Consider the following 18,700-nt stretch of genomic DNA (forward strand, 5'->3'; position numbering starts at 1 on the left):
TTCACCTTGCCTGGCCAGGGCAGGTGAATTACTGCTCTTAGCGGGCCGATCATCTCCCGCTTGACTTCTATAACTATCATATCCGGACATCTATTAAGAATAAACATATCGTTCTATTAGCAAAACAACATACTTATTATTCCATCAGATCAGAAGTTTTCACTATTTTGTTGGCATGTATACCTTATAAAACACTCTAGACTCCGGTTTATGCCGAGAATCGACTAAACCTTGGCTCTGATGCCATTAACTGTAACACCCCAACCCGTACCTGACCCAAATACGAGTCTGAGGTGTCACATTGACTTTTAAAACCTTGACACTTAAAGAAAATTCCCGGGAAATTTAAAACTTTATTTAAAACAAAATACTTTAATTTACATAGAAGAGACTACAAAATACAAACTCGATCAGAGTGCTCATAATTAACGACTTATTACATGCCAACACTCTATACACAACAAAATACATACTTTGTCGATTACTTCTGATATGATCTTCTAGTAAAAATACTATCCTTACCACTTCTATTCTTGCTCTTCACGTTTCTTGGTACCTACGTATAAATCACTTACACGCTAAGTCATAGACTTAGTGAGGCAATAAATAAACATGTAACAATAATTTCATGAATATACATTCTTACCATTTAATCATGATATTTCAATATGCATGGATATATATTTCCTATGACATATATAACCAAGTCATGCACACATTAAACTTACCTTTATGCATCACTTTCATTTTAATTTATATTTCAATTGTCGTTATTGTTGCCCATGTATATTATTGAGAATAGAGGTATGTGAGTATATTGAGGTTGTGCACCAATGCTGTCACCACAGCTCGTATAAATTCCCTCATAGGGCACCGAACATTTGTTCAGTATTCGTCCCGAAGGACTGCTATATATGTCCCGTAGGACCACTGCGTTCCGAAGGACTACGTCCTGAAGGACTACAATACCCTCGACTCTTGGCATGCCAACTATACATATAGCTCTCGTATCATATACTATGGGCGTTTACGATGAATACTTTTCTCATCACTTATTCTTTCTTTTCTGTCACATACCACATGTATGTGTAACCATGTATTTCATATCATATCACATGTATCATGTATTGCATATTCATATATCATTTCATATATTCACATAACTTATCTCATTTCACATTGATCGTGTCTCATAGCATATATCACATATGCATATAACCATGTATATCATATCATATATCTTATGTTTCATGCTCTTATGTCTATGCATATCATATAACATATATAATAACCTATACCCATTTCATGTATTCATGCATATATAAGAATCACAAATCAATTAACATTTTAAGAGTCACTTTTTACCATAGTAACTCCATCACTAGCTCATCGCAAGCCAATGTTCAATAATATAAGTACAATTAAAATTGCACTCACCTTAGCCTTGCTTTGATTCGATTATAATCCTTTGATTATTCCGGAACTTGTTTAGGCTCAATATCTACATAAATATAACATTTCAAAACAACTATCAGAAGCCTAAACCTTAAACTTGATGTTAACAACTTAAGCCAGATTATTGAACCCAATTTCATTTTTCCTTTAGGGGAGAATCGATACCCCCCCTGGACATACTGGAAATTTTCTCGTTCTAGAAGGGGAATCGATTCCCTTCATAGGGTATCGGTTCCCTATGCCCAGAAATTGTATTTTTAAGCCCGAAAACCATCAATTTTCACTTAATTCTTCTATTTTAAACCCCTATCATGTCATTAAACTCAACTACCATTACTTAAACCAACTTATATTCATGAAAATCATCTATAACTTCAAAATCCTATTCTTCATATGAAATTCAAGAATCATACTCAAATTTCAATATGTTCTAAATACAATTCTAACACTTCATATTCCTTAATTAGCATGATGACAAGTCAAATTTAACTTCAAATTCAACTTATCAACTCTATTTCAAGATTTCATATAAAAACTCATTTTCTTAAATCTCTTATAACTTCTTCATCTTTTGATTATAAGACAACTTAAGCTTTCCTTAAGCTTAGTTATCATCTAATGATCAAAACCTAACCTTTAATTTAACAAATAACCAACAAATCAGAAAACCCTTACCTTTGCTATGGCTTTCTCTCGTATGGAAGAAAAAGAGGAGAAGAAGATATATTATTCTTACCCCTTTCCCCCATATATATCCTCCATATAACATAAATTAATCATTTAATGGTTAAATGACCATTTTGCCCTTTAATTCTTTGGATAATTACTAAAAACTTTCAGGAAATATTTCCGAACAAATCATCGGACTATACAAATATCCCACTTAAATCACCAAACTCTGAAGTTTTAAGATTTAGTCACTAACCCGTATTTTGTGATGTTACAATTACCACTCTCATCAAGCTTATTCCTAAATACCCCATCTAGTACCTACAGTAGATTTATTACTAGGCCTTTCAACTAATGTCCATACTTTACTTCTCTCAGATTGATTTAATTCTTCTTGCATAGCCATAATCCAATGTTCATCTTTTAATGCTTCTTTAATATTCTTAGGCTCTATGCATGAAATAAATGCAACATAATTACAAATATTTCTAAGAGAAGATCGAGTTGTTACCCCTTTGGATGGATCACCTATAATCTCACCATCCTTGACATAGTTGTACTCTCTTGGATAAGATACTTCCCTTTCTTCAATAGTTGGATTCTCAAGAGGATAATGAGTTACCTCATCTTTTGTTTCTTCCTTTGATAATGGTTCTTCAACGTCATGTCTAACTTCATTTGTATTTATAATACCTACATCATCATTCACACAAGAATCCTTCCTCAGAAGGGGATTATCATCGAAAACAACATGTATAGACTCTTCTACAACTAAAGTTCTTTTATTAAATACTCGATAAGCTTTGGAATTTAAGGAATAACCCAGAAAATTTCCTTCATCACTTTTAGCATCAAATTTGCCAAGGTTTTCTTTACCGTTGTTTAAAACAAAACATTTAGATCCAAAAGGATGAAAATAGCTAATGTTAGGCTTTTTATATTTGAAAATTTCATATGGAGTTTTCTTTAAAATTGGCCTAATCATTACTCGATTTACAATATAACAAGCGGTATTTGTGGCTTCCGCCCAAAAATATTTTGGTAAATTATTTTCACAAAGCATGGTTCTAGCCATTTCTTCTAAAGTTTGATTTTTCCGCTCAACAACTCCATTTTGTTGAGGGGTTCTAGGTGCTGAAAAATTGTGACTAATACCATTAGAATTACAAAACTCATTAAATCCAAGATTTTCAAATTCAGTGCCATGATCACTCCTAACACTAGTTATAGAGTAACCTTTATCGTTTTGGATTACTTTTGAAAATGTGATGAATTTTTCTAATGCATCATCTTTAGTACTTAAGAATAGAACCCAAGTATATCTAGAATAGTCATCTACCAAGACAAATGCATATTGTTTTCCACCCAAGCTAGTAGTTCTAGTTGGCCCAAAAAGATCTATATGGATCGATTGTGATACTCTACTAGTTGATACGTCATTAATAGATATCTTTTAGCACAAGTATCACAAATTTTATCATTATCAAATTTAAGCTTAGGCAACCCTCGAACTAAATCACCTTGAATTAGCCGTTGTAAAACACTCATATTAGCATGTCCTAGTCTTCTATGCCATAACCAACTATCATGTTCATCCTTAGCAACTAGGCACAAATTAGTCATATCAATAGAATCTAAATGCACCATGTATATGTTTCATATTCTATGACCAACAAGCATAATCCGATTAGATGCAATGTCAATGACTTTACAACCATTAATATCAAACATGACATTGAATCCCTTATCACAAAATTGACTAATACTTAATAGATTATGCTTTAATCCATTCACATATAAAACATTCTTAATTTGTATGAAAGAGGTATTACCAATAGTACCAATACCTTCAATGTGACCTTTTGAATCATCACCAAAAGTCACTTCTCCTCCATTTTTGGCGTTAAGCTCAATGAACCGGTTTTTGTCTCCGGTCATGTATCTTGAGCATCCACTATCAAGGTACCAGGAATTTGGATTTGTTTCCCGTGCCTTGTAGCAATGCTCATTTTCCTACAAACATAGATTAATTTCTAATTTTTGGTACCCAAATTCTTTTAGGTCCATATTCATTAGTTTCCAAAATCCTAGTCCCCTTAGGTATCCATTTGTGTAGGATATCCTTATCTTTAGTAGTAATGAGCTCTTTAGGAACCCATATACTTCTAACGATTTTTCCATTAGAGGTTCTTTGGGGACCTCTGTGATTGTAGTTTTTAAAACCTTTTCTAACAAAGTTGGATTTTGAATTTTCTCCATTTTCAAAAAGTTTTGTTCCAACTTTATCAAAAGAAGTTTTAAGATCATCAATTTTCTTTTGATGATCATCATTGACCTTTGAAAGTAAATTTTGTAAATCCAAAATTTTCTTTTCAAACTCTCTAGTTTGATTTGCAAATCTTTGATTTTACTTTCAAGATCGTTGTTGGTTTTGGATATGAGTTTATTTTCATTTTTTAATTTTGAAACATCATTTTTTATATTTTAAAAACAATTTCTCATAATCTGTAGCCAACCCATTATATTCCTCTAATAACTCATCATAGGATAAATCATCAAAATCAGATGAGTTAGAGGTTACCTTAGAATCTTCCCCGAATGCCATCAAGCACAAGTTTGCTACTTCTTGTTCCTCTTCATCGGAACCTTCTTCATCGCTCCATGTAGCCACATGAGCCTTGTGCTTATTCTTTGATTGACCCTTTCTCTTCAGTTGTGGGCAATCATATTTGACATGCCCCAGCTTTTTGCATTCATAGCAAATGATCGGGTCCTTCTCTTTTGGTTCATTTTTAGGCCTTCATTTCGTTTGAATTTTCTTTCTCGGTAAGGTCTCATCATTTTTTTGAACCGTTTGGCAAACAATGTCATTTCCTCGTTATCGTCATCTTCATCCGAATCACTCTCATTTTTTGTGGATTTGAGAGCAACTATAATGTTTTTCTTCTTCTCCTTCTCCTTTGGTGTCTCTTCAATCTTATCAAGGTCCACCTCATCTTCAAGCATCATTTCATGAGTGAGGAGTGAACCGATTAGCTCTTCAAGAGTTAAGGATGTTAGATCCTTAGACTCGATGATTGCCGTCTTCTTTGATTTGCCACGATTTTGGGAGGGAGTAGACTAACTTCCTCACAAGCTTTTCATTTGAAATGATCTCTCCATATGATTTGAGACCATTGACAATCGTTGAGAATCTATCCGTCATAGTTTTGATATCTTTATTTGGTTTCATCCTGAAATTTTCATAACTATGCGTTAGAATACTAATTTTAGATTTCTTTACCTCATCGGTACCTTCATGAGTGACTTGAAGTTTGTCCCATATTTCTTTGGAGGTTGTACAAGATGAAACTCTTCCGTATTCATCTGGTCCAAGAGCACAAAATATGATATGGATGGCTTTGGAGTTGGGCTGGAACATTTTTGTCTCTCTTTCACTCCATAATCTTGGATGAGTGAGATGCTTGAAGTATCATTCTTCTACGACATTCCATGCTCCCATGTCACTTGCTTGAATGAAGTACATCATCCTATTTTTCCAATAGGCATAATTAGCCCCATTGAAGAAAGGAGGCTTGTTGACGGGCATCGAATCGAGACCGGAGTCGAAGTTTGAAGTAGAGGCCATTAATGACTTTGATTATCGATATAACTCTTCCCGAATCGACTCAAGAGGTGATTAAACCTTCAAATGAGTTAGGCTCTGATGCCAATTGTTGAGTTAATCGATTGATGAAATTGGCCAAGAGGGGGGTGAATTGGCAATAAAAATTTTGGTGGAAGCTTTTGCAGAAAATTGAAAGAAATTGCACAGCGATTTAGAGTGGTTCGACTTTCTCAACCAAAGTCTACGTCCACTACCTTAGCTATCCACACTAAGGATTTTCCACAAATTCACTAATTTGTCTTTCTTTTGAGGACAAAGAGTAACCTTACAAACCCTCAAGAATTATACCCCAAATTCTTGAGAACACTCTCTCCCAAAGAGAACAATACAAATTTGCAAACTTACAAGGAAATCCTCACAAGGTAGATTGTTTGCACAATTCTAGAACAAAGAAAAGAACACTCAAGAATGAATACAATTGAGCACAATAAGTGTTCTTGAAAGCAAAATGAATATTGAATGAAAAATAGGCTTGAAATGCTCAAACTTGAGGTTTGATGCTTTCTCTTTGATTCTCTCTTGATTCTAATTGCTTGATGTTTCTTTTTGTTGATCAATGGCTTCTAAGCTTGCTTAAATACACCTTGAATCACTTCTGAACATTGGGGACCATTAATTAAGATAATATAGCCGTTTTAGTGTGAAATCAATTAATAAAACAGTTTGGAGCGTGGGGGGAATCAGTACCCCCTATGGGGAATCGGTTCCCTAAGTGTAAAATTCAAATATTTCGACCATTACACAGGGGGGAATCGGTACCCCCTTGGGGGGGAATCGGTTCCCTCTGAGCAATCTGGAATTTTTGGCTTTGAAATGGTTCGAAATACTTTGTAAAATTATTTTGAAATTGTTTTAAGATTAAAACTTAATTTACACTTGAGTAAGGATTAAAAATGATTTTGAAAGATTTAGAGTAATGTTTTGATATTCGAATAATTATATCGAATATACTTAGAAAACCTTATTGCACAATCTTAAAATTCATTTAACTTAATTTGTTATATCGAAATATCAAAATGTTTTCAACACACTTTTATTTTTCAAATTTTCCCTATGCAATATTTCCAAATTTTATTGGAATCTGATTCCATTATTTTTATTTTTAAGAATTTGGTCTATTACAACATCATACTTTGGTCATGTGATTTCCAAGTTAATATTGGAATTAATTTCCTGAAACTAAGCACAAGGATTATATTCTAATTGCACAAAAGTATAGGGGCATGTAACATAGTCAACCTTATTTATAATTATAAATATGTGGGTAAATTATGCATTTAGTATCTAACTATTAATTTTGGTTGTTCTAGTACTTAAACGTTCATTTTTTTCCAAAGTATACCTAATGCTTAGTTTTTGTTTCATTTTAGTACCTATTAAAAACTTATTGTTAAGTTTTGAAAAAGTTAAAAGTTTAGGTACTAAAACGGACCAAAATTGATAGTTTAAATACTAAAAGTTTAGATACTAAACATGTTAAATTTTTAACGATGAGATACTAAAACGAAACAAAAACCAAACAATACATTTATGTAATTTATTATTTTTAAATTAAAATTTCATTTAATTATAAATAATTATTTTATAACAACCTATGTATATTTCGTCAAATCCTTCTATTGGTTATTGTATTATTCATAAATTATAAATATAGTGTCTAAATTGAGAATTTTAGTCTATATCTTTTTTTAATTTTTGACAGTTTAATTTTGATATAATAATAATAATAATAATAATAATAATAATAATAATAATAAATAATAATACGTGTTAAGTCGATTTTAACTATTAGTTTATGTATATTCAAAAGTTGTAGATTTAGTTTTTATTTTATTTAATAATTTTAAATTTTTATAATTTAATTATATTGTCGATGTATTATTTGAGTCAAGACCGAAAATTACAATACAAAGACTAAATCTATAATTTATCTATAGTATAAGGACTACTTAAAGAGTTTGACCTATATATTACTTTTTAAGTATGATTGTAAATGAGACATATCGTGAGTTACTCGATATTAAATTGGTCAAAGCTCAAAAAACTCTCGAATCAAATGGATTTGAGTTTTGACTTGAGTTCTTAACTCAACTCAAATTCTTAACAAGCCGAAGTGAGTTATTTCGTACTCGACTCAAAAGCCTAGAGAACAACTAGAAAAATATATTAGCTGACCCTATTCCCATATGTAATGAGATAAGGGGGAAATAGGATAGTATGTTGCCCCCAACGCCAGGTTAAGAGCAGCTTCCGTAGGAGACTTCCGGCAGTCAGAATTATGATTACCCACCGTAGAGCTCGATCCCACGACCACAAGGTTAAGAGCCTTGTATACTTTTTTTTTTATTTTAAAATGCAATTATTAATAATATAACATTTATATATTCTCTTATATATATATATATATATAAGATTTTGTATACTTAAGATTTATGTTCAAGTTCGAGTTTGATCTTCAATCGAACTAAGTCTAAGAATACTTCGAGTTCAAGTTTTTTTGAGCTCGAGTCGAGCTTCAATTTTTTATTTCGATTTTAGTTTAAAAAATTTAAGCTCACAAGCTTTCGACAAGTCATGACTCAACTTTTTAATTTGAGTTTGAATTGAGCTTTAATAATTTTAAGTTCATAAGTTTTTTAGTCGAGTCGAACTCAATTTTACACTTTTCAAGTTGAAACTACCCTTAACCAGAATCCAAGGGAAAAAAGGTAAATTACAAGTTTAGTACTTAAACTATTAGTTTTGGTATATTTATTACTTAAACTTTAAATTTTTTCAAAACCATACCTAAAATTTAGTTTTTCTTTTATTTTAGTATCCACCATTAAAAATTTTAGTTTTTGTTTCATTTTAGTACCATGTTCAAAATTTAATTTTAAGTTTTGAAAGGATTGAAAGTTTAAGTATTAAAACATATCAAAACTGATAGTTTAGGTACTAAACGAGTTAAGTTTTTAACGACGGTATATTAAATTAAAATAAAAACTAAACTTTATTAGGACTGTAAACGAACCGAACGAACACGAACGGCGTATGTTCATGTTCATTCGTTAAACTTTAACCGAACAAATGAACAAACACGAACATAAACGAACACAAAATTTCTTGTTTGTGCTCGTTCGTTAAGAAATATTGATTGTTCGTGTTCGTTCATGTTCGTTCGTTTAAATAATAAATGGACACAAATGAATGAACATAACGAACGGATGTAAATGAACACAATAAACGAACATAAACGAACACAAACATAAACGAACCTGAACAAATATAAAAAATGAATATAATCGAACACAATAAATAAACGTAAACGAACTTAAACAACATCAATAACCACATAAAATTCATTAATCAATAATCACATAAAATTCATTATTCAATAATGTAACCCACAACTTCAGAGTTAAAATTATTTGGGTTTTAAATGGGTATTGCTTATATTTTCTTTAATTGATTTCAGTTTAAAATTATTTAAGTTTTAAAATATTAATTATTGAGTCTTAATATTTTAAATGTGTATGGATATTAGACTGAATATAAACGAACATACATAAACGAACATATACGTACATAAACGAGCGAACATAAATGAACGAACATAAGCGAACATACACAGACATAAATGAACGAACATAAACAGACATAAATGAACGGATTACCGAACATTCACGAACGTAAATGAATGAACGAGACATTTGTTCGTGTTCGTTCATTTAATTAAATAAACATAAAATATTATTCATGTTCGTTCGTTTGATAAATAAATGAACTTTTTATCAAACAATTTACGACCGGTTCGCTGACCATTCAATTTATTTATAGGCCTAAAGTTTATATATGATTTAAAAAAATAAAAATTTAAATACTAAAGTGGGCTATTATATACTTAATGGTTAAAAAAACTCACAATAAGAGGAGCAGAGCACTAAGGTGGTGTTTGTTTTCACTGTGCAAGCTCTTCAAACCACTTATGTCTGCGTCGCGCAGACCACGCGCAGACATTAGGCTTCGCAGACTGTTTGTTTTTTAGAAGACAGAAGATCTTCAAACGTCTGCGCGAGCTCTTCTTGTTGCAGACTTGGTTTTATGTCTTCAAAGGTCTTCAAACCTCTTCAAGAACAATTATAAAATAAAGGCATTTATTAAAATAATTTTAAATAATTTAATAAGGTTATTTATTTTAAAATAAATTATTTTAAAATAAATTATTATAAAATATGAATTGATTTATTTTAAAATAATTATTTTAAATAATTATTAGTATAAATTGATTTATTTTAAAAATGGATGATTTATATTTAGTTGTATAGATTGATTATTTTAAATAATTTATTAGTATGGATTGATTTACTTTAAAATATGGATTGATTTATTTAAAAATTTATTAGTATGTATTGATTTATTTTAAAATATGGATGATTTATTTTAAATAATTATTAGTATGGATTGATTTATTTTAAATAATTATTTGTATGGATTGATTGATTTATTTTAAAATATTGTTTGATTATTGTAGTGTATAGATTGATTATTTTAAATAATTTATTAGTATGGATTGATTTATTTTAAAATATGGATTGATTTATTTTAAATAATTTATTATTTTAATTGTATGGATTATTTAAATTTCAGTATTGTAAAACTAAAATTATTTAAATCTCAGTATTGCAAAACTCTTTTAAGTTTAAAAAATCAGTTTATTTATATTTCAGTTCATTTTAGTAGTCTGCAGACGTTAAAAAACAAACAGTCTTCTTCTTACAGACTGCAGAATTTTAGTCTACCTCTTCTGCTACAGATGCCTGCAGATGTGGTCCGCAGACTGCGGACCTTTTACCTCTGCAAAAACAAATACCGCCTAAATGAATAGAAGGAGGAGTTCATGGAACGCTGTCGTTTCATCCTCAACTTGCACAACACCCTTATTTCTAATTCTAGGGTTTCCTTCTTGTTCCAAAATGCTTGAATTTCTGTCCATCCATCAAAATTGAAGAAAAAAAATCGAAGCTCTTGAGGTTCAGGAGGTGAACAAGATAAAAATCCATGTATAATCATAGAGGTCGAGGAGGAAGATCGTCGAAATCGGAGCTAATAGGAGGGCCGTTTGATCGGAAGCGCATAAACGATGCTCTGGACAAGCATCTAGAGAAGTTATCACCGTCCACTTCGAGGGGATTGAACAACAGCAAGGAGAAAGAAAGATCATCTGTGCCTTCGAATTCCACTGGTAAAACTCAGCTTGATCATCGCGATTCGCGATCTACGCCTCTCTCCAAAGCCCAATGCTCCGATGGTTAGTTGCTTATATCACTTTTGATGCGTTGACGTTGGCTTGTATTTTTTGTGGAGTTAATTTCATTTTAGCATGATCTGGTATTTTTGAAGTGTTTCTCGGAATCTCTGAGCTGATGGGTTTGTGTATTTGCTTGTGGAAAGTGTCTAGCTTGAAAACTGTACTTGAATCTTTTCCATTTTCGAATCGGATTGTCGAAGCCCAAATGTTTGGGATCTTGGTTTACTGAAAATAGGTTGTTTATGATGACAGCCAATATTTATGCAATTTCTGTAAAAACCCGAATTTGATTCTCTAAATCTGCTTGAAAATCCAAAAAAAATTTAACAATCGGAGTATTATTATCCAGATCCCTATTAATTAAATTACGCCAAAAATCTGCATTTAGAAGTCTAAAAGAAGTTTAAAATATTTTTAAAAAAATGAAAGAGGATTCAGATAATGAATGTTCAAAGGTTAATATTTGCGTCCACTCCGGATTCGTTGCATATAGTAATTAGAATATCCGAAATTGAGTGTTATATGAATCCATAAAAAGCAAGTGAATATTAGCAAATATCAGAATCTTCTCTATCCACTGCCATCCGTAGCTATTTTAGGGTTTGTAACCTAAATCTTAGTATCAGCATTTTCTGAAACTCGTTAGAGTTCTAAGTTATTGATTTCCTTCTTGTTGTGTTTTTACTTGGAAAAACTGCAGAGACTAACAAGGTCATCAATCATGATTAATAAGAAAGTAATTACTTTTGGTTGCAGTGGAATCTGAAACGGACGGTGAAGAATCAGATGTTAGCGGTTCGGACGGAGATGACACATCTTGGATCTCATGGTTTTGCAATTTGCGAGGAAATGAATTTTTCTGTGAAGTTGATGATGATTACATCCAAGATGACTTTAATCTTTGTGGGTTGAGCCATCAAGTTCCATATTATGACTATGCACTTGATTTAATTTTGGACATTGAGTCTTCTCATGGTAAGCACATTCCATGACTCGGATTGTGTAAATTTTGTAAGATTTGATAGTTTCTCAAGGTCAAGGAGGTGCTATACTTTCCAAAATTTAGGTCAATGTTTAGTAGATTGTTTCAGTTATTTACCTTAATTTTCCAGTGATTTTGGTTTGATGATCATTCTTTGGGGTTTAGACTTCAGAATTCATAACAATAATCTTACTTGCCTCCACAATCCACGTTGACTGCTATGCCTGCTTTTCACTTTGCTTGTCAATTTGAAAAAAATATGTTTATTATTTTTAATTTTGGGTTTTTGCAATTACTGCAGAAAGTTTGCTGGTACAATGTTTGCATCTATACATAGCTGCCTTCCCATGTTTTTAATGTTGTTTAATTTGTCTGTTTGCTGTGCCTGTGCATTTTAATGTTTCTCTTTTTCAATTTTCGAATATATGGCTCCTACTTTTGTTTCATGATACATGACAGCCATCATTGCACTTTGGTTTTTATGACTAAGTAGATGTATTTTGGGCATTATAGGCGATATGTTCACTGAAGAACAAAATGAAATGGTTGAATCAGCTGCTGAGATGTTATATGGCCTTATACATGTCCGCTATATTTTAACTACCAAGGGAATGTCTGCAATGGTAAAATTGCTGTCATTTTCTTTTCCGTTTTTGCTTCCTGTTGACTTCTTCATATCTTATTTACAAGTTCAACTTTGAAACTTGTATTTCAGTTGGAGAAGTACAAAAGTTATGACTTCGGAAGATGCCCGAGAGTATGTTGCACTGGACAACCTTGTCTTCCAGTAGGTCAGTCGGATATTCCTCGCTCAAGTACCGTGAAAATCTACTGCCCAAAATGTGAAGATATATATTATCCTCGATCCAAGTATCAAGGCAGTATCCTTTTTTATTCATTTCACCTATGGCATTTTTCTTTCCTCTTTTTATAATTACAATTTTACTGGTTTTGAGAACTAAATTACCTGTAGTTCGGTTTCTCTACCTTGTCACGCTTGTGACATTATACACATCCTACAAAGATTAAAACAACTTTTTTCTTGGTAACCTACCAAAAATTAGTCATACTAGTATGTTGGACTATGCTCCTTGTCCATGCTAGGGTGCCCATGCCCATGCTTATGAGTCTCGATTTTGGCAGAGAAGGAAGTCTATGTTCCCAAATGCCCTTCTGTGATGTCGTTGGGCATATAAGAAGCCTTGTGTTTTTTTGTCATTTCGGCAGGTGGTGGAATCGAACATTTGCCCGACATCTTTGTTTTATTGCTTAATTTTCTTGACATTACCAAAGATATTGACGGAGCTTATTTTGGTACAACATTTCCACATCTATTTCTGATGACATATGGGCACCTAAAGCCTCACAAGCCAACTCTAAACTACATCCCTAGAGTCTTCGGCTTCAAGATCCACAAGCCCTGACGTGGTTGATACGTTAGTTGCAAGCCGGAACTTGTAATGCAAAGATCTATCATCGGTCTGCGGTGATTCACTTATCCTGGTGCTCCTATCAAAGCAGGGGATTCCCCAAAATGCAAGGTGAAGTGGGGTTCCGAAAGCAGAAAAAGAAACAAAGAACCGGTAAGATTGGTTGATTGATTGATATGGATATTGCAATGAAATATGGGGTGTATCACTAGGATTTACTTTTATGAACTTCGAAAGAGGGCCTTTGTTTTGTAAGCATATTTTGTTTGGAAGTGACATTTTGCTCTTTTATTGTTATTTTCTTTGAAAAAGAGAGGGATTCGAATTCAGGATTTGGTGTCGATAGACAACGATATCACTATCCGGGATTCAAATTCTGGATTAGGTGTCAGTAGAAGACGTGAGGCTTTGAACACTACACCAGTGACTTGGTTGACTTCTTTTGTTGATAGATTAGATTAGATGATATCCCTTCATTTGTGCATGGTTTCTTGACTTGACATAAATGTTCCATTTCTCAACTCTACGATTCAACTTTTATGTACTCTAAATCCATGGATTATTTGAACCATAAACTATGAAATCATCAGTAGCTAAAGATGGTTTAGTTTAGGGATGCGCATGGGACCTAGACCTGATGGGTTTCGATCCAACCCGGCTGGATTTTTTTTAAAAAGTTTGGGTTTGGGTTGGGTTAAGTTTTTAAGAGATTATGTTTGGATTAGGTTTAGGGTGAAAAATATCTTACTCGACTTGAAAAAAAAAATTATAACTTTATTTTATATATTTGGAGATAATTGTAATAAGATTACTTTATATATTATTATTTTTAATTAAATCATTATTTTTATTGAATAAAAGTAATATTCTTTACAAATATATTATTTTGGGTTGGGATCGGCTTTTATCTCAAAAGGGTGGGTCGGGTGGAGGGTGTATAATTTTCAAGTTCGGGTCGAGTGGAAAGTGTATAATTTTTAGGTCGAGTTAACCAATAACTTGACCTAACTCGTCCCATTCCCATCCTTAGTTCGGTTAGTTTTTTTTAACAAATCATCCATATTTTATGGATATTGTGTTCTTTTTTAATTAGTCTAGAGTGATTATAGTACTTGTTTAAAAAGTTTTTTTATCATTTGACAATGAACATTTAAACATCTATGTAGATATCATGCTTAAGCTTATGTTTTTAGGGATAACAATCATTCTCTTAACCACAATTCATTCACTTCATACATGAAGCTAAATTTTGATTGGTATTTGTTATCGTTCTTTACATGCACCATTTATATAACATATACGTACTTTCAAAAGCTAACCATAATAGGAGTTAACAATGTATTTATTCATATTCGAGAGAATCTAGATAAAAATATTAGATTAAAAAACGAGATTAAACAGTAAAATTAAACCCATTTTAAAAAAATAGATTAAGCTTAGATTCCAACATTGAAGGTCAAACTGAAACTTAGATAAAAATATATACCAGCGATTATATATGTATTGATATTTAAACTTAATTTTGAAAAAAAAAATCATTATAAGAAATAAATGTTATTTTTTATTTCATTTTGAAAAAGTGAAAACATTAAAAAGATATTTTTAAAAAAAATAAAATTATGGGAAGTTATAAAATAAAAATGTTATTTTCATTGTTTTCAATAGAAATGTCTTGCAAGATTACAAAAAATAAATAAAAGAAAGATTTTTAACTTTAAATTTAATTAATGAACTGGTCCTATTTTAAATCCGTATATATATGTACCAAAAAGTATTGACGTGTATAATCTATTATATGTTTAAACAATATCAAATTGTTTGATGAAATTAACGATTAAAAATCAACTCAACCAAAATTGCATGTAAAAAAATGAAAAACCCATTCAAATTTAGGTTTACTTTTGAAGACATTTTCAATTTAATATGTTATAAGAGGACAATTTCATTTTTGCAAAATATTTACACAGAATTTATACTGTTAATAAATATGATTTGTATTTTAAAGTATAGGGTTATTTGCATCACATGTCTCTAAATTATGACTCTCATTCTAAATTGATCTTTAAACTTTTGAATATTCTAATTTCATCCTCAAACTATGATACTCATTCTAAATTAGTCCTTAAAATTCATGAACATCCCAATTTCATCCTCAAACTATGACCCTTATTCTAAGTTGGTCCCTAAACTTTTAAACATTCCAATTTCATCACCAAATTTATCCAAATGTCATTAATTTTGACCATAGTTTAACCTAATTTTTTTTCTTTCAAACATATAATAATATAACTTGACCTAATGATTTTACTAACATGGAATAAGATTAGCATATACATTTTTTTGGATGAAATTGAAATGTTCAAAATGTTTGGGAATCACTTTAGAATGAAGGATATAGTTTGGGGATGAAACTAAAATATTCAAAAGTTTAAGGATTTATTCAGAATGATACTCATAGTCTAAGGATGAAATTGGAACATTTAGAAGTTTAGGGATGAATTTAGAATGATAACCATAATTTGAGGTCGTATGACGTAATTAGCTCTAAGTTATAACAAATAAATAAAAGGGTAAATTACACGTTTATTACTTAATTTATTTGTTTATGTATGTTTTTGTACCTAAACTTTCATTTTTTTTAAAAAACTATACCTAAAGTTTAGTTATTGTTTCATTTTAGTACAATTGTTCAAAATTTAACGTTAAATTTTGAAAAAAGTGGAAGTTAAAGGTACTAGAACGGACAAAACATATAGTTTATGTATGAAATGCATTAAGTTTTTAACAACGGATACTAAAATGAAACGAAAACTAAATGTTAGGTATGATTTTAAAAAAAATGAAAGTTTATATACTAAATGCGTAGTTTACCCTAAATAAAAATAGAGTATCATTCTTTTTTTTTTGAGAAAATCTTGTTTATAGGTACTAATATAAAAAGAAAAAAGAAATGCATAATAGGTTGTCGTCCAGTGGCTAGGATAATTGGCATTCAGCAGGAGACTCGGGTTCAATTCTTGGCAATTGATTTTTCTTGTTAAACTTCTATTTAAATATTTTGTAATAGCTTTTATGCATGAGAGCCATTGGTTTTTTTAGAGAGAGATTTATATGGTCTTATTCTCATTACTTCCTTTTCTATGCAAAACTTATATACTTAATCCCTACTTTATTTTCAAATTCCTAACTTAATTTTAATGGTTTAGTATAATATTCATTGTATTAAGAGTTTCGGGTTTGAATCCTTTTTTAATTTAATTACCAATATTTGTGTTGAAAGCATGCACCGAAAGTGCATGAATTGTTGGAAAAAAAAGTAATGAAATTTTCAACAATTGTTGCACCGAATAGCCGTGAATGTTGAAAACTAATTTGTAGACCACCGAAAGTTTTGGCCAAGTGGCCAACTTGACATTGACTTTTCAACAATCTCCCACTTGAAGATTTGATTGGAACAATCATATCTTCACATCATTCTTTCTACCTTGTACCATCGTGTTGCTTACGTTTCTTACAGGCCACAAGAGGATTGACACCAAGTAAATTTATTAGCATTGATTACCTTCGTTATGAAATATGCTATGTTGTCTTTGGTATGGATTTTCTGCATATCTATCGTCCCTTTTTCCACCTTTTCACGAATGAAATGGTATTGAACTCGTATGTGCTTTGTCCTTGAATGAAATGCTAGATTCCTTGCTAGATGCAAGGCGCTTTGACTGTCACAAAACAGAGAGACATACTCTTGATTCTGCCCAAACTCCTCCACTAGCATCTTCAACCATATTGCTTCTTTACTGGCTTGTGTAGCTGCTACATATTCTGCCTCTGTTGTGGATGTAGCCAGAACTGACTGCAATTTTGAAACACAACTCACAACTCCACCAGAATACATATCTTCTAGTAGATTTGCTTTTATCCAAATTCCCTTCATAGTCAGAATCAACATACCCATTGATAAATAAATTTGATCCTCCGTAACATAATGCAACATTTGAGGTCCCTTTGATGTATCTCAGGATCCTCTTTATTGTATTTCAATGCTTTTTGTCTGGATTCACCATGTACCAACTAACCTCTCCCACTGCTTGTGCAATGTCTGGTCTTGTGCATATCATAGCGAACATTAAACTTCCCACTGCCGATGCATATGGTACTCGAGACATCTTCATCCTCTCTTCTTCACTGCTAGGACTCATATTGGAGGATAATTTGAAGTTAATAGGAAGAGGGGTAGAAATTGGCTTACAATCTTGCATATTGAATCGTGACAAGATCTTCTTTAAATAATTCTTTTATGAAAACCAAATCTTCCTATTACTTCTGTCTCGGTGAATTTACATCCCTAGAATCTTGTTTGTTGATCCCAAGTCCTTCATTTCAAATTTCCTACCCAGCTGCGTCTTCAATATGATCTTTGTTAGGTCCTGCAACCAACATGTCATCCAATACAACAATAATAAAACAAAATCTTTATCACCAAACCTCTTGAAATAAGCACAAGGGTCTATATTAAGTCTGTTGTATCCAAGGCACTTAATGAAGGAATCAAATCTCTTATACCAACACCTCGGTGCCTGCTTTAGACCGTACAGAGATTTGTTCAACTTGTAAACCAAGTTCTTATTTCTTTATCTTCAAAACCTTCAGGCTGGAGCATATAAATCTCTTCTTCAAGATTTCCATGAAGAAAAGTTGTTTTAACATCTAGATGCTTTAGATGTAAATTCAATGTAGCACACATTGCCAAGACTACTCGAACTGTTGTTAGTCGAACCACAGGAGAAAAGATTTCATTGAAATCACCTTCTTTTTGAGCATATCCTTTGACCACCATACCTATCAACTTTATCGTTACCATTTTGCTTGATTTTGAAGACCCATTTGTTATCAATTGGCTTTCTTCCTTGTGGTAGTGGCACAAGGTCTCATGTATTATTTTTATGAAGAGCTTCGATTTCTTCTTGCATCGATGTCATCCACAGTGAAGCATATGAGTTGTTTATTGCCTCCTGGAATGTTGATGGCTCATCGTCCTCTGTTAAAAGACAGTATGCAATATTTCCTTCTATAACATAATCTGAGTGTCAATTGGGACGTCTTCTCACACTATCTGATTGACGAGTTGTTGGAGCTTCAGAACTTTCTGGTTCTTGTTCATCATGTGCTGGTTCTGCTTTAGAATAATCTCCTTTCAAACTCCTTTT

General features: G+C 31.7%; 2 protein-coding genes across 2 annotated transcripts in view; one reads left to right on the plus strand and one right to left on the minus strand.

The window, feature by feature from the left end:
* The window catches only part of LOC120129577 (eukaryotic translation initiation factor 4G-like), a 64,519-nt gene that overhangs the window by 26,639 nt on the left and 19,180 nt on the right, over positions 1-18,700 (minus strand). The gene's annotated exons all lie outside the window — the stretch shown is intronic.
* Positions 10,667-13,775, plus strand: LOC120129578 (putative casein kinase II subunit beta-4). The gene is made up of 5 exons (XM_039147045.1): positions 10,667-11,081; positions 11,838-12,056; positions 12,577-12,686; positions 12,779-12,944; positions 13,357-13,775. Exons 1-5 carry the CDS (start codon positions 10,832-10,834, stop codon positions 13,485-13,487), a joined length of 876 nt encoding a protein of 291 aa, XP_039002976.1. The 5' UTR covers positions 10,667-10,831; the 3' UTR covers positions 13,488-13,775.

The sequence above is a fragment of the Hibiscus syriacus genome, unplaced genomic scaffold (assembly GCF_006381635.1).
Source record: "Hibiscus syriacus cultivar Baekdansim isolate YM2019G1 unplaced genomic scaffold, ASM638163v2 tig00110503_pilon, whole genome shotgun sequence".
Classification (NCBI taxonomy): Eukaryota; Viridiplantae; Streptophyta; class Magnoliopsida; order Malvales; family Malvaceae; genus Hibiscus; species Hibiscus syriacus.

Bases quoted from the DNA above. Each gene is read 5' to 3' on its own strand.
- LOC120129578 (XM_039147045.1), top strand. From the start codon at position 10,832: ATGTATAATCATAGAGGTCGAGGAGGAAGATCGTCGAAATCGGAGCTA. The intron at 11,082-11,837 runs GTTAGTTGCTTA...TTTTGGTTGCAG, and splicing joins CAAAGCCCAATGCTCCGATG to TGGAATCTGAAACGGACGGT. The intron at 12,945-13,356 runs GTATCCTTTTTT...ACATTACCAAAG, and splicing joins TCGATCCAAGTATCAAGGCA to ATATTGACGGAGCTTATTTT.